Source organism: Lottia gigantea (genome assembly GCF_000327385.1).
Source record: "Lottia gigantea unplaced genomic scaffold LOTGIsca_52, whole genome shotgun sequence".
Lineage (NCBI taxonomy): Eukaryota > Metazoa > Mollusca > Gastropoda > Lottiidae > Lottia > Lottia gigantea.
In genome coordinates, this window is record NW_008709781.1 from 703412 (window position 1) to 717009 (window position 13598).

Here is a 13598-nt window from a genome sequence, read left to right on the forward strand (position 1 = left end):
ACTGAAATACAAAAAATAAGAAAGATTTTACACAAAGGTATATATACCCATACACGTGGTATACACTCAAATTTCAAGAAATGAACTGTATTGAACCGATATGAAGGTGAATTTGATATTGTCTGCTCTTAATGCTGCTAATGCTAAGGTAATTTCTAATTGCCCGGTTTGGAGACTGCGATCGAATCGACCCGTGTTAATGAGACACTCACACAAGTTTTAAATTCAGCTCAAGATATAAATCAATCATGTCTTTATGAAGCCCAAATGTTAGTGATTACGCGACATCAATGCCAAAATTTTTTAGATCCGTATAACGATTCATAACACCATCTGTCTATGATGCCAAAGTAATTTGAAATGAACCCCAGACAATCTCTCTAAATCTAAATACTTGCAAAGCTATAGCAATTTGTTCCTGAGATGCTAAATAGATTAAAGTGAAACATTCAAAATATCCGGAAAGGCAGAAGAAAACATCAAAATGTGAAAAACGGCCAAATTACAGTGACTATCTTCAAAATTTACAAATCTTTGAGTTCGCCGTACAAATAGAGTAAAAATTGAGTATACGACATTATTGTACTGAACACAACATACAGCTCAAGTTGGTACGATGGTTATTTCATGACCACATCACACAATATCCAAGTAAACTAAGGGGCCACTGCATATATCTTTTAGTTGCTTCTGCAGGTACCTTTAATCAGGTTCCCCATGCACAGGTCGTTAGAAAGTACCATAAACCGAGAATGAGTGTACAAAAGACTGTCTACTTGTGATCGTTTTAAGGAAGAAATGATTTTATGTCGCTTTCGTGGTAAAATTGTCCTTAATGGACACGATTTGGAACCATCCATCAGCATCATTACAATGATCTAGTGGAAATGGCAAGACAGGACTTACACGCTTCTCGAGCACCTAATGCAAATGTGAATGTGAAATTCACATTGGTCAACATGTTACTGTGTTTTTTAAAAACGTCGGTCAAAAATGATGTACCAAAATCATAAATGTACGAACCTTATAACGCTGATGTAGCTCTGCGTCCAAGTACAACTGATTAAAATACGTTCATTCACCTTTTATATGGGGCGTATAAGAGGGGCCGGGAAGATAGCATATTTCTAACCACGTGCTTTTAAGGCTGAGTTATTTTCATTTGTTTCCTCGCCTATTTGTTTATTTTTAGATAAATACGTTATGAAAGATGAATCATTCAGTTTGTCCACAGACCATGTCCATTTTATACTTGCTTATAACTTATATGTTATATTATACCTAAGAGGATAAGGTTTAGATATCTGTACATCTTTATATCTTTAAATAATATCTGTGAAAGTATAAACGGAAGATTCTATTTCACAAGAGATAATCTTAAGATATTGACACATATACATAAGTACAGCTTGTTTTGAATGCTGTGTCAAAGTTCGCTTACGAAACTAAATAAACAATCTGTACTTGGCAACTCTGCCATCAAACCATTTGGCAATCTTCTACTCCCTCGAGAATCTGTCTGGCCTCGTGACTATCGCAGGTCATGTATTTCGACCAAAGTTATGTCTTTTGCACGAACAGGTGCAATCTTCATTTTATTCTCCGTTCACTACTTTGTATTTTCAGTGTCCCACTCGAGTTTGGACGACTCGGTATCTTCTTCACACAGGCCCGTAGCCAATCTTGATTGTTCAGAGGGACAATTAATACATATCTAGAGGGGCTTAATGAGTTGTCAAACCTATGATATATTATGTCCACAAACTTTTCCTGGTTAAGGCTTCAGAAAAGTGTCAGTGGTACTATCTTTTGGCTTTTTGACTCAATAAGAATATGAATGATTCCAGTGCTTATATATCAGTTTAGCTTTCGTCATGAATGTCCAAGGCTTGAGCAATCTACAAGTATCATGTTATTTGTTTTAAATGAAACTATCTGTTCTATGCATCATTATGAATTTCGGTGAGTGTTGGTGTGTTTTTTTTTCATCAAAAAAATATCTGTTTTTCAGATATCATCGGATAATCAATAAACCATCTCCATCTTCTCTTGAAGGCTTCACAAACTTCCGACTTTTGTTTATTGATTTTTTGTGTATCGATTTAATTTCCCTTATACCCAATTCAATACACCTATACACCTCGGGGTATCTGTTTATAGCTGAATTTTATTAACAACCCCCCGGGCAATAATTGATGATATGAAGGTTTGTGATTCAGTTAACTTATAACCTCTCTGCCCTTGAACGCCCTGTAGCAAACTGATTTATTTGCATTGAATAATTCATGAACTCTTATTAATATGAAATTTTGAAGGCCATAAAATATATTTTCCAAATTCGAAACAATGATCACAAAGCGCAGTAGTTAATTATATTTCTGATTTATCTTTGACATCAACAGCAAGATGATAAGCAGATAAAGGTTTAAAATAATAATAATAGACAGTCACACAAACAACCTGCCTTCTTCTCAAGAGCAGCCTAACTGGTTAAAGTATTACATTTAATTGACGTAATTATAAATTATAAGAAAAAAATGAAATAAATGGGAGTTTTACGTCCTACTTTTATGCACCTAATCGGGCTAATGTAGACGGGCAGTGCCATGCAGTGAGCAATGCGGGTGGAAATTTTGCTGGGACAGCGGCATTAGCCTACTCTTTTTCGATTGTGGGATCTTTAACGTGCACATTTTGTAGCAATCGAGGACTCGGTTTTTGTCCGATCCAAACGTCTAGCCCCTCCGACCTGCAGCATTTAACCGGATTAAACCGGTTTAACGTGTATATCATGCAGAACAAAACAAACAGGAGATAAACTATCTGTACAATAGCCAAAGATAACATTAATCATCGGATCGGATGAAGTGACATAACAATACACTGAAACTTGATCTGTTTTTAGATAAAGATACATGATGAAAACAATTTATTAACACGTTGTTGAACGGGATACACACTTTTTAGATATATCATCCCAGTATAAGCCCGAAAAACATGTGTTATCTAATTTCATTCCCCACATGCATGAAACATATTTAGTACACATATCACAAGATTGATAATTCCCCTCTGGCATTCCGTTACAGTCTTTAACACAAGGTACTTTTAGAACACCATTGGAAGATTCTAGTGGCTGTTTATCGATTTGATTGTTTGTCTTAAAGGCAGTGTTACCTTCTGAAGGATCTTCGTTTTGTGGGATATCTGGATTGATAGAATATTCTCTGTTCCATTCCTCTAGAGGATCATCCGTTTCCACCGTCACTTCTTCTAGAGGATCATCCGTTTTCAATGTCACTTCCTCTGGTGGATCTTCTTTGTTCGACGTCACGTCCTCTGGTGGATCATCCGTTTTCAATGTCACTTCCTCTGGAGGATCATCTGTCTTCATCGTCACCTCCTCTCGTGGATCATCTGTCTTCGTCGTCACTTCCTCTCGCGGATCATCTGTTTTTGACGTCACGTCCTCCGGTGAATCATCTGTTTTTGACGTCACGTCCTCTAGGGGATCATCCGTTTTTAATGTCATTTCCTCTTGAGGATCATCTGTCTTCATCGTCACTACCTCTGGTGGATCATCTGTCTTCGTCGTCACTTCCTCTGGAGAATCATCAGTCTTCGTCGCCACTTCCTCTGGTGGATCATCTATCTTTGTCGTCACTTCCTCTGGTGGATCATCTGTTTTCATTGTCACTTCCTCTGGTTTATCATCTGTTTTCATTGTCACTTCCTCTGATGGATCATCTGTTTTCATTGTCACTTCCTCTGGTTGATCATCTGTTTTCATTGTCACTTCCTCTGGTGGATCATCTGTTTTCATTGTCACTTCCTCTGGTGGATCATCTGTTTTCAACGTCACTTCCTCTGGTAGGTCACCTGATCTCAGGGTAACTTTGAACTCGCTATTTAAATCCTTGACTTCAACCGCTTGGTCGTCTTTATTCAATAACTGATTTTTGTCGTCATTGTTAACTTTTTTATCTCTTTTTTTGAACAAACTCTTTGAAGGTTTGTTAAACGTACGTTCGATTCCAATTCTTCCCGGTGCTAAGCTTATGCTGTTCCTGCAATAAAAGGGAAAGTTTAATCTTATGCCGCGGACGGGTCAATCTGAGAGCTAAAATATTAATACAGAAACTTCCTATGCGAGAGAGAAATAGTCCTATCTGCTTGAAACTACCTTGGTTTCTTTCTAAATCCTGTACCATGACTATAATAAATTTCATTAAATCACAATGAGTGGACAGACCAGCGTGGAAATGTTTAAAATTTAACAAACCACGACGTAAAAATATGGGCATTTCGAATACTGATTGGAACAAATATATGACGCTTTTTGAAGGTTTTTTCTATAGATTAAGGATAATTTGGTACTAACCAACATTTTGAGTTCTGAGGGAAATTGCATATTCCATAAGTAATATCAAATACTAAATTTTCCGGACAAGCTCTTTCAACAGCATAACCAAATATACAGTAGATGAATTTATTACATTCTGTACAATGTGGATATACACCAACACCACTTTCACAAGCATCATCAACACAACGGCTTATAGCTGAAATTAACAAACCAAATTATACTGCACTATACCAATTATGTACATAATGATATGTTCAGTGGGGAAAGTATGGATGTCGTTCAAATAGAAAAAAATCAAGCAAGTCTTTTTATTATTTTTTTTTCAAGCATTACAGGATATGGGATGAATAGAATCTTCAAAGATTAGATTATTTAAAGCTTCTCTCTGTACAAATGTATAGTTTTCCATATTTTTCATTTAGTTGAATAATGAGCCAATTGTTCCTTTAATTTGAATGCTGATAATGTCTTATGCAAAATGGATGTTGTATTGAGCTTGATTCTGAAATGATTCTCTAAAACCAGAGATAAAACTCTGAGAGACGATACGCAATATTTTTGTTGTTGTCTTGTTCAATTTTTAAAACTAAAGTTATCTTACCATGAAGTTGTACATGAAGTCCACTTAATTTTGAATACAACGACAGATGAATAATCAAAATTCCAACTGAAAACATAAAGATTGAAAGTGATATATCAACATAATGTATATATTCATTCCACAAAACACATAAAACGTTTAGAAAACGTCTTTACAATCCCTTTAATATTTTCCGAGTTTATAAAGGCAATTTTCAAGAAGTTTAATGTAATTAAACGTCTTCATCTAGGTAAAAGACATTCAAAGTGTTATTTATACCATTCAGATATTACAAAAATTGCATGGCAAATCGACTGAAAATGAACAATAAGAAACATTCTGAAATTAGTTTGAAAGTAGTGAATGAATAAACTTACTATATAAAAAATCCATTTTGTCAACGCTCCTGATCTTAAATCATTATGTACAAAAGAGGGCCAATGGTGTACTGAGTTTATGGAACAGGCAATGGTGGGTTTTTAAACTCTTGATGACACAATTTTAATTATCTATATAGATAAAAGATTCGATATGTATCCCCGTCGGTGGTGGTATTATAAAGTACATCTAGTATCTGATATGTTACTGTGTGGGAAAAATTCAAGATTTCGATGACATTTACCCGATGCCCAGAAGTAATTTCAACAGATTGAATCTTGTAAATTGTTTCTATTGTCATTTATTAAATAACACTAGTAGATATAAATCAATTTAAATACTTCAAGGGAAATAACTCTATAGTACATTTAGCCCAAATATACTGTCAGTACTGTACTGCACTAAAATTTATATTTTCTTTCATTATGGTAACAAACACGTATTCAAATTTAATAATAAGAATATTAGAGGGGTTTGAAATTCTTAGAATGTTCGCCTGAAAGGTAAGCAGGAATCGCCTAGAAAAAGCACATCATTTTTTAGAGTACATGTATGGCTCGAAGATAAACCACGTAGTTTGGTCGAATAATGACAACAACACACCCGAAGCTACAGGGATCCCCCAGACAAAATGTCCTGAAAAAATTCTAACTTGAAACAGTCACCTCGGGGGAATGTAAAGCTTCATAGGATCAACGTCATCAAAAAAACATTAATGTTTAGATATAATCTAATTGATGCATATCATACTAACATACACTGCAAAACTCTTATTCCTCAATCTTTCGACATAATTTGGACAAGTTACCACGCCTTATTTCTTTTCATTGCCGTTGCAGACATATCGGACAACGAAATTTGCTTCTGAAAAGTCTTTCAGGGAGATGAAATTAACTTAAAACTTTTATAAAAAAAAACTACTAAATCCCTTAAATGGAAATGTTTTATGTTTCATGACACAAACATATAAAGACTTAAGTATATTAACTTTACTCTAAGACGATTTAAGACAATAGAGCTAAATGTATATATTTATTGGTTCACAAGACAAAAACAACCTTCTATATGAAAAAGACAATAGGAATACAATATTCGTTAACTTAAATTTTACACATAATTATCGATTACATATAAGATATCGATTGCAAAATTTTTACATAAATTGAAATAATATAATATTTTTAGTGTGAAAGTAACGTTTATGTTTGTGTACTATTTTAGTCGAATATCCCTTTCGAGAATGAATGAGTTGGGTTCTACTAAAACGACACACCGCGCCTCTTGAAACCATCTTCATTTTCAGTACGTTATCAGTATTCTTACATGCATGTATTACCAATAACATCACCATATCGTTAATGAATGAACGACGTTAAATGGTTAATACCTTCCAGGACGTCTGTCACAAATGAAACGATGCGTTACAGTTAAATTTTACGAGAACCAAACGTCGGATTCTATTTTTGATATTGATTGCTGAAATTTAACTTTATCGGATAGTAAAGTAAATATTAGGACGACTGTATCACTTTAACCCCCCCCCCCCCCCCCCACCCCTAAAAAAACAAAATTAATAACAAATACAATATTTTCCATGAAAAAATAAATCTATGTCTTATTTATTTAAGTTCAATGATCAACAGCTTATGTTACGAATGCAGAGTTCTAGTGACGATTTTTTGTCCATGAAAATATTGTCATACACAAATGACATCGTTTCAAGGAAACATGTATAATGCCATATTGTCACATGAATTTTAACTAAAATGTGCACAAGACGTTTTTTCTGCCACGTGATAAGTAACTGGTTTGATGTTTCATGGACAAAAAAACAATGTATCATGGCGGTCGTCTACGTCTAGCTTTAGAAAAGAAAATAATAATTCATGGATGCTTCACACTTATACTTTGGTCTTAACACAAAAAATAAGTGTCATATAAACACAACAATATAAGAAAATATTAAAAATGATTAATATTAAAAAAACTACATCTAATATTTGCAAGGACATTTCAGGTACAGAAGTAAAAGCATGGATAGTTTCTTGAATTAACTCTACAAAATGGAAATTTGTTTTTAATTTAGCTCGCGTCTTAACTCTCACAGCGTCACCGACAACGTGAAACCAATAAATCCAAAAGCACATGTTAGAACTGCATTTATAGTTTCAGCACTAGATGTTTGGTTACAATTCTGGTTTTCTGTCCGCAAAAAGGGATCTGACCAAACCTTTGGCATCTTGCCTTTTCTAAAGAACGAGGGGTCATACTGTGGATCAACGTAAAAATACAATCCTGATATTCTCATACCTCTTCGTACAAACCGAATCTTTTCTGATTGCACACTGTCATCCGAATCAGTGATAAACCATAAAGGACCAAAATATTTCCCAGAAAATTCTAATCCCTTTTCTTGATGAAGAAACATTTTTCCGAATCGACCATAGCGAAGAATAAGCGCACCTCCATCCCCGAAATGTACCCGTATTTCTCCGAAACCTAAGTGGTAATAATGACCGACCAGTTCTCGTGGTGCTCGTGTTCGTAAATCACCAGCTACCCGCTTAACAGTGACAGGTTCTTTGATCGCGTGACGTTCAGCCCAAGGTGCAGGGAAAGTACAGATTGTTGAATAATTCAGCCAGGGTGTTTCCCCTAACAATATGTCACTGGCATAGCTCATAATGGTTCGCATAGCGTGCGTCTTCTCGCGAGTTTGTGGTCCATTAACAGCAGCGAATATACCAACGTTATTGTCAGGGTAGAACCAGAGTCGTGACGAATGGGTAGTTATTCCACCAGAGTGCCAAATCTTCTTATACCCTGTCAAAAGAAAAAGTCGCTGAAGATCATTTAGCATTGTGTTATTTAGCATTGTGAAATGCTTTTTTTGGTGCTAATGTCTATCCGTGTGATTTGGCTTTGATTTTAAACGTATAATATGATATATAAAAAGTTGTTCCTTTACAGTAGCATGGCTCACTGGATAATTTTAAAACTGGGTACTATGAATTAGGTCTTACAAGTGGATGTAATTATCAAATTATGATAATATATAGTGAATCATATTTCGTTTTACTCACCTCTGTAATAAGAAGTTACCCAACCTAAATCATAAGATACCTGGACATCTGAGATGGGGTATTTGGTTTTCAAGAGGTCTTGTCCAGGAAACGGTACTGGCATCATGGGTTTGAAAGTTTCTTCCAGAATATTGTTCTCAAAGACTTGATTACCAAACATATCTTTACCCGAGTTGAGGAGCATGAGTAACCATTTGGCCATATCATCTGAGGTAGTGTAGAGAGAACCTGCTGGGCCACATGGGTAAACTGAACTATAAATACATGTAAATGTTTTTAAAAATGTAGAGTTCATATGAAATTACCCACCAATGAATTCCATATTTCACCTTAAAACAAAACTAGAACCCCTATTGTGGATAGTCGCATTGGCCTTTGAAGCTTGCTGTTTTCCGACATCATTTCCATAATCATGCCCAGGTGAAATTGCTTTGTGATGAATTGTCAATGGCATGGCTGAATTCAATAGCGAACTATTATCGATACAAAATTCCTATTCAAATTTCTAGGTCAGTATGCTTGATTCAGAAATACTGAATAGTTTGGCTGATGCCACGCGCAGTTACCAACCGTTGTGGTGATTGCATACTGATATAAAGTAAACTATACTTACTGTAGAAGGATGGGGTTAAGGTTTACCAATTTCCCATGCTTTAAAGCACAGGGTAAAGCAATGTCTTTGAAATCAGATCGATCTGTTATAAATCCAGAGCTCGACATCCTCAGTGGTGTCAACATATACTCATTGACAAGCGTTTCCCAGGATTTACCACTGAGTATTTCAGCAACGTGACCAGCTAAAGTATACATGTAGTTACTGTACATAAATTTACTTCTGAATGGTGCTACTGCAGGCATATATCGCAACCTCCTGAAATTGATGTAGAGTTACAATTTTAACAAAATAATACCTTTGTGTGAGATTCTTTCCATAATATATGATACTGTTAATTTTGTACACGTCAAAATAGTAGTGTTCTTACGTTTCATTTGATTTGCATAGTTTTGCTTTACCCCAAATAATTCCTTATTGCATTGCATTGTACATTACATTAAAATCTATAGCTTCCTGCTATAAACATAATATCAAGATGAAATCTTGAAGTCTTATTTTAGTACAAATTTATATTGTCACTGCTGGTTACTGAGCCTTTTTTTCTCTGTATTCACGTTGTCACATTTTGGCAAGTGATATTTTGTTTACACCAATAGGAAAATACGAAGATACAAGTTCTCGGCTTGTTTTTATTACAACATCAATTTAGTGGCAGTGTGCGATTATTCAGATCAATGGGGATTAACAAACATGAATATGGTGCTATCAACTTGTCTCTTGGATTACACAGAATGTTAGCGGAGAACGTGATGGCCATACTGAATAAGGTGCGATATATGTTATTGAGAAACGTTGTTAATTGCTTGTCTGAAGAGGTCAATTAATAGACAACGGTATCAATTCTGCTCGAGTTTGGTGACAACCTCCGTTATGAAATCAATGTTATCGTTTTGTTCCAGTAATTGTCAACCATTTTTATATTTGATACTTAGGTCATTGTAGATTGAAGTACATATCAAGGTATTTCGATACGCGTATATATTAAAACAATTTTACAGAAAGCTGATTCAACTATTGTGTAACCCCATCTGCTTTGCTTGAGAAATGACATTGCAGTGCTCGTTTATGTTTCATAAAGATAAGCTTAACAAATGGTGGTCATCAAATCATGTGATGGTGTAACAGTGAAAACATCTATTTTTTAGTGATGAAGTATGCGCATAGGAAATCCTTAACATATGACGGAAAGTTTACGTTCTTTATTTTTGAGCCAAATTAATGGCATTTGGTACATAATTTAAGCAAGTATCAATACAACCCCTCATAATTATATTTAAAGCAATACAAACTTTATCAGATTGAGTCGAGTAACCTCTTCTGGAAAACCAACCAGTAATGCATTAAAATAAGCTGGAGTACCAACTCTGTGTGCTAACAAATCTTCAATATTCACCATATCTGTGCGAAGGTCATCGCTCAGCCGAAATTCATCTCCTAATATAGATTTCACTGAGGTTTCCCATGTGACACTGAAATAACCAAAACATATCCTCATATATTTCTCAAACCAATCATTTCCTTCATCGCTGATAAAGGTCCAAGAGGAAATCTTTAGAAAGGGGTTGATTCATCTGAATATTACATAAAATAGCAACCATCTTCACAATGCCAAGACGGAATGCGTAAAAAGCTTGACATTGTGAAGCGCGATACAGATTAGTCAATCCACAAAGATATGAGTTGATACCATACGTATACTATGTAATCATACTATCATACCAACCAATATCTTTATCTACTAAATCTTTAGATCACTTTATGGTGACCATGAATAGACTTAATAAATCAATGTATGTCAATGCCACGAATGCTGGTATCGTTTAAAAAATGGCCATTTCTATTGGGAACATGCATAGTAAAACATGCGACTTGTGGCTACACAACCGCCATTCGTTGCCATTAAGTGATGGTGGCGTCTTCGGGTTCTTAAAATAACGGAATAATATCATATATTCAATTTAGGTCTGTTTGGCAATGGTAAGTATAAAATTATACCAAATCAAAGTAACACAAAGTAAGAGTAAGAACAATACAAATGTTGGGGTAGTAATCGAGAAGCAAAATGTTTAGCGACTATACCGCCTTTCGGACCCGGAAGTTATCAGGAAAACAAGTAGGTGTGAATGGTTTGAATAGTAATAATAAAATTTGTATTAATTGTTCTACGATCTGATCAATGACTGAAAGATTTACTCAAACGCGTTAATGGCTTCCTCGAAGTTAATATTTTATGATGGTGTTAATGTACATCTTATACAACAATTTACCACATGACTACATGGCCAGATTAGCAGAATCAACTTTGAAGCTTTTATCGTTCCAATCTGAATGTGTAGGGCTTGACGCCAAGTAAGGTCTGATCTGTTAAGTTGGAAGAGAAGAGTGAATACCGTTTGGTCAATCAGTATCGTTGTCATTCTATGGACAAATAGTACCGTTCTGCCTATCCATCTAAAATATCAAAAACTATCTGACTCATTTCATTTTAAGTTCGTTTAATTTTATAATCTCGTGGACATGGGTTTAAGGATGGTATATGTAGGTTTTCTTCATGAAATGTAAAAAAAGGTACGGTTTATTGTCTTCAGCAAAACCTTTGTCTGATCAAACAAAACAAAACAAACATTTATGCCATTGTTACGTTACAAATATGTAACTCTGATATAAAATCCATCACTTTGGGAATATAATTAGAACTGGAAACTATTTGCAAATAAATATACTAAATAAACGATAAAAGATATGGACTCTTCGAAAGGGATGTCGTGGTGACTAACCCAGTACAGAGTGACATCATTAACTTTAAAATGAACGATGTCAGTGAACGGGAATCTAAATAGTCATGTACATGTATTTTTCAATGAGGTTGTGAATGTCCTTTAAAAAAGTTTGAAAGGTCAGATGAAAAATAACTGACCATAACTTGTTGAGTAAGCATTCTTTGATATTTATTGAAACCTATAACATACATCCCTGCACTTATTTTACAGCGTTTAACATTTAAAACGAATTAATAAAAGGCTTCCCTCATACTAGAATCCTTAAAAAATCTTAGAGTAAATTGCTCTCCAAGCTACTTTCACTCGTGGGCATTGTGCAATCAGGTCATTGGGTCTGTATCTATTAATGTTATATAAGTATATCAGAATTGACCATCAAATTGACATACGCCCATTGGCAGCTGTAGGAAATGATAATATATACAAATTTCGTATATTAAAGAACTACAAATGAAATAACCCAATAAACGTTCATCCAGTTATTATCAATTGCAACCTTAACAAAGACCTATTTAACACAAGCAAAATTCAAATACAATGTATCAAATTTCATCAAGATAGAATAACAATTGTAGTCTATATTATGCCAAATATGAAAAACCGTTCATCCTATGTTGGCCAGACTCGAACTTGACTTTAAGTTCTTCAATATGATACCAGCAAACAAAATTCCATAAAGATTGGATAAAACTGATCAAAATTACGCGATCGCATTTTTTATTTAGACACGTTTCAATGCATCTAAATACGTTATCACATAAAACTGTGACCTTTCATTAAGACTCGTTTCAATGCACATTAATACTCGATCAAATACTTCAATGAAACATCGTGTAAGAGGAGCTGGCATGGAAAAAAGCGCCTACTTGTTTGGATGACACAATAAACTAATGCCGCGTGTGCTGCAGGTTGTGCATGTTAAAGATCCCTCGACAGTTGGAAATCTAAAAATCTATGTCTTGACCATAATACTAGTTGGATGTTAATGTTCGCAGTAATAACTTAAGGATGCGATAATTTGCCTGTAACAAACATCGTAGTTAAAAATATTCCATACAATGTTTATGAAAGACAAAGAGATAATTTTAAAAACCGAAATCTCATAGCACTAAATAACAGTGCCATCTTCGATTACTACCTATGTCAATCCTACATTTCAATCATATTATCAAGTGTAAATTGTCTTAACACTCAGGAATCCAAATATTCTATTACCAGTTTAATAGAATTTAATATAAACTACCTGTTTACTTCTTCAGACAAGAAAAACAATAATATAACAGCGGGAGAAGAGTCAGAAAATCATTACATGAGTATATACTTACTTCGGATGTTCACTAAGAATTTTGGAAAGTATTACTGCTGTGAAGGCCTTTGTTAATGACCCGATACAAAATTTAGTGTCTCTTTTAACAGAGATCTGTCTTTCTGGGTCAGAATATCCATAATTTTTAGAAAGTAACACCACATTATTTTTTACTAATGTTATAGAGGCAGCAGGAACCTGGCGACATTTTAATACCGTCCGTACCATATTTTCAAATTTTTGAATATCTGAATTAGACACATCCTGCCAATCGGATAGTTCCACTGAATTACTTTTATCCAAGGATATGCACATAATTACGAGGAACACAAAGAAACGTATCAACGTTGGACACTGGAATGTTGGCGATGTATGAGTGTTGATGAGCATTTTAGCTGTAAGCACGCAGAATTTCATATTTTCTATAAGCAGACCTTTTCGATTGTCGTAATTTAAGTTTTGGTTCCATAGCGTCTTTCGCGGAGCATT

At 34.7% G+C, this 13598-nt stretch overlaps 1 protein-coding gene across 1 annotated transcript; it reads right to left on the reverse strand.

Moving 5' to 3' along the window:
• Window positions 1–7425: 7425 nt before the first annotated feature.
• On the reverse strand, window positions 7426–13499 carry LOTGIDRAFT_165563 (hypothetical protein; the record flags this gene model as incomplete). Its single annotated transcript, XM_009062598.1, has 5 exons — window positions 7426–8147; window positions 8408–8661; window positions 9021–9278; window positions 10313–10492; window positions 13129–13499. The coding sequence occupies 5 exons, from the start codon at window positions 13497–13499 to the stop codon at window positions 7426–7428; spliced, it is 1785 nt and encodes a 594-aa protein (XP_009060846.1).
• Window positions 13500–13598: the final 99 nt, after the last annotated feature.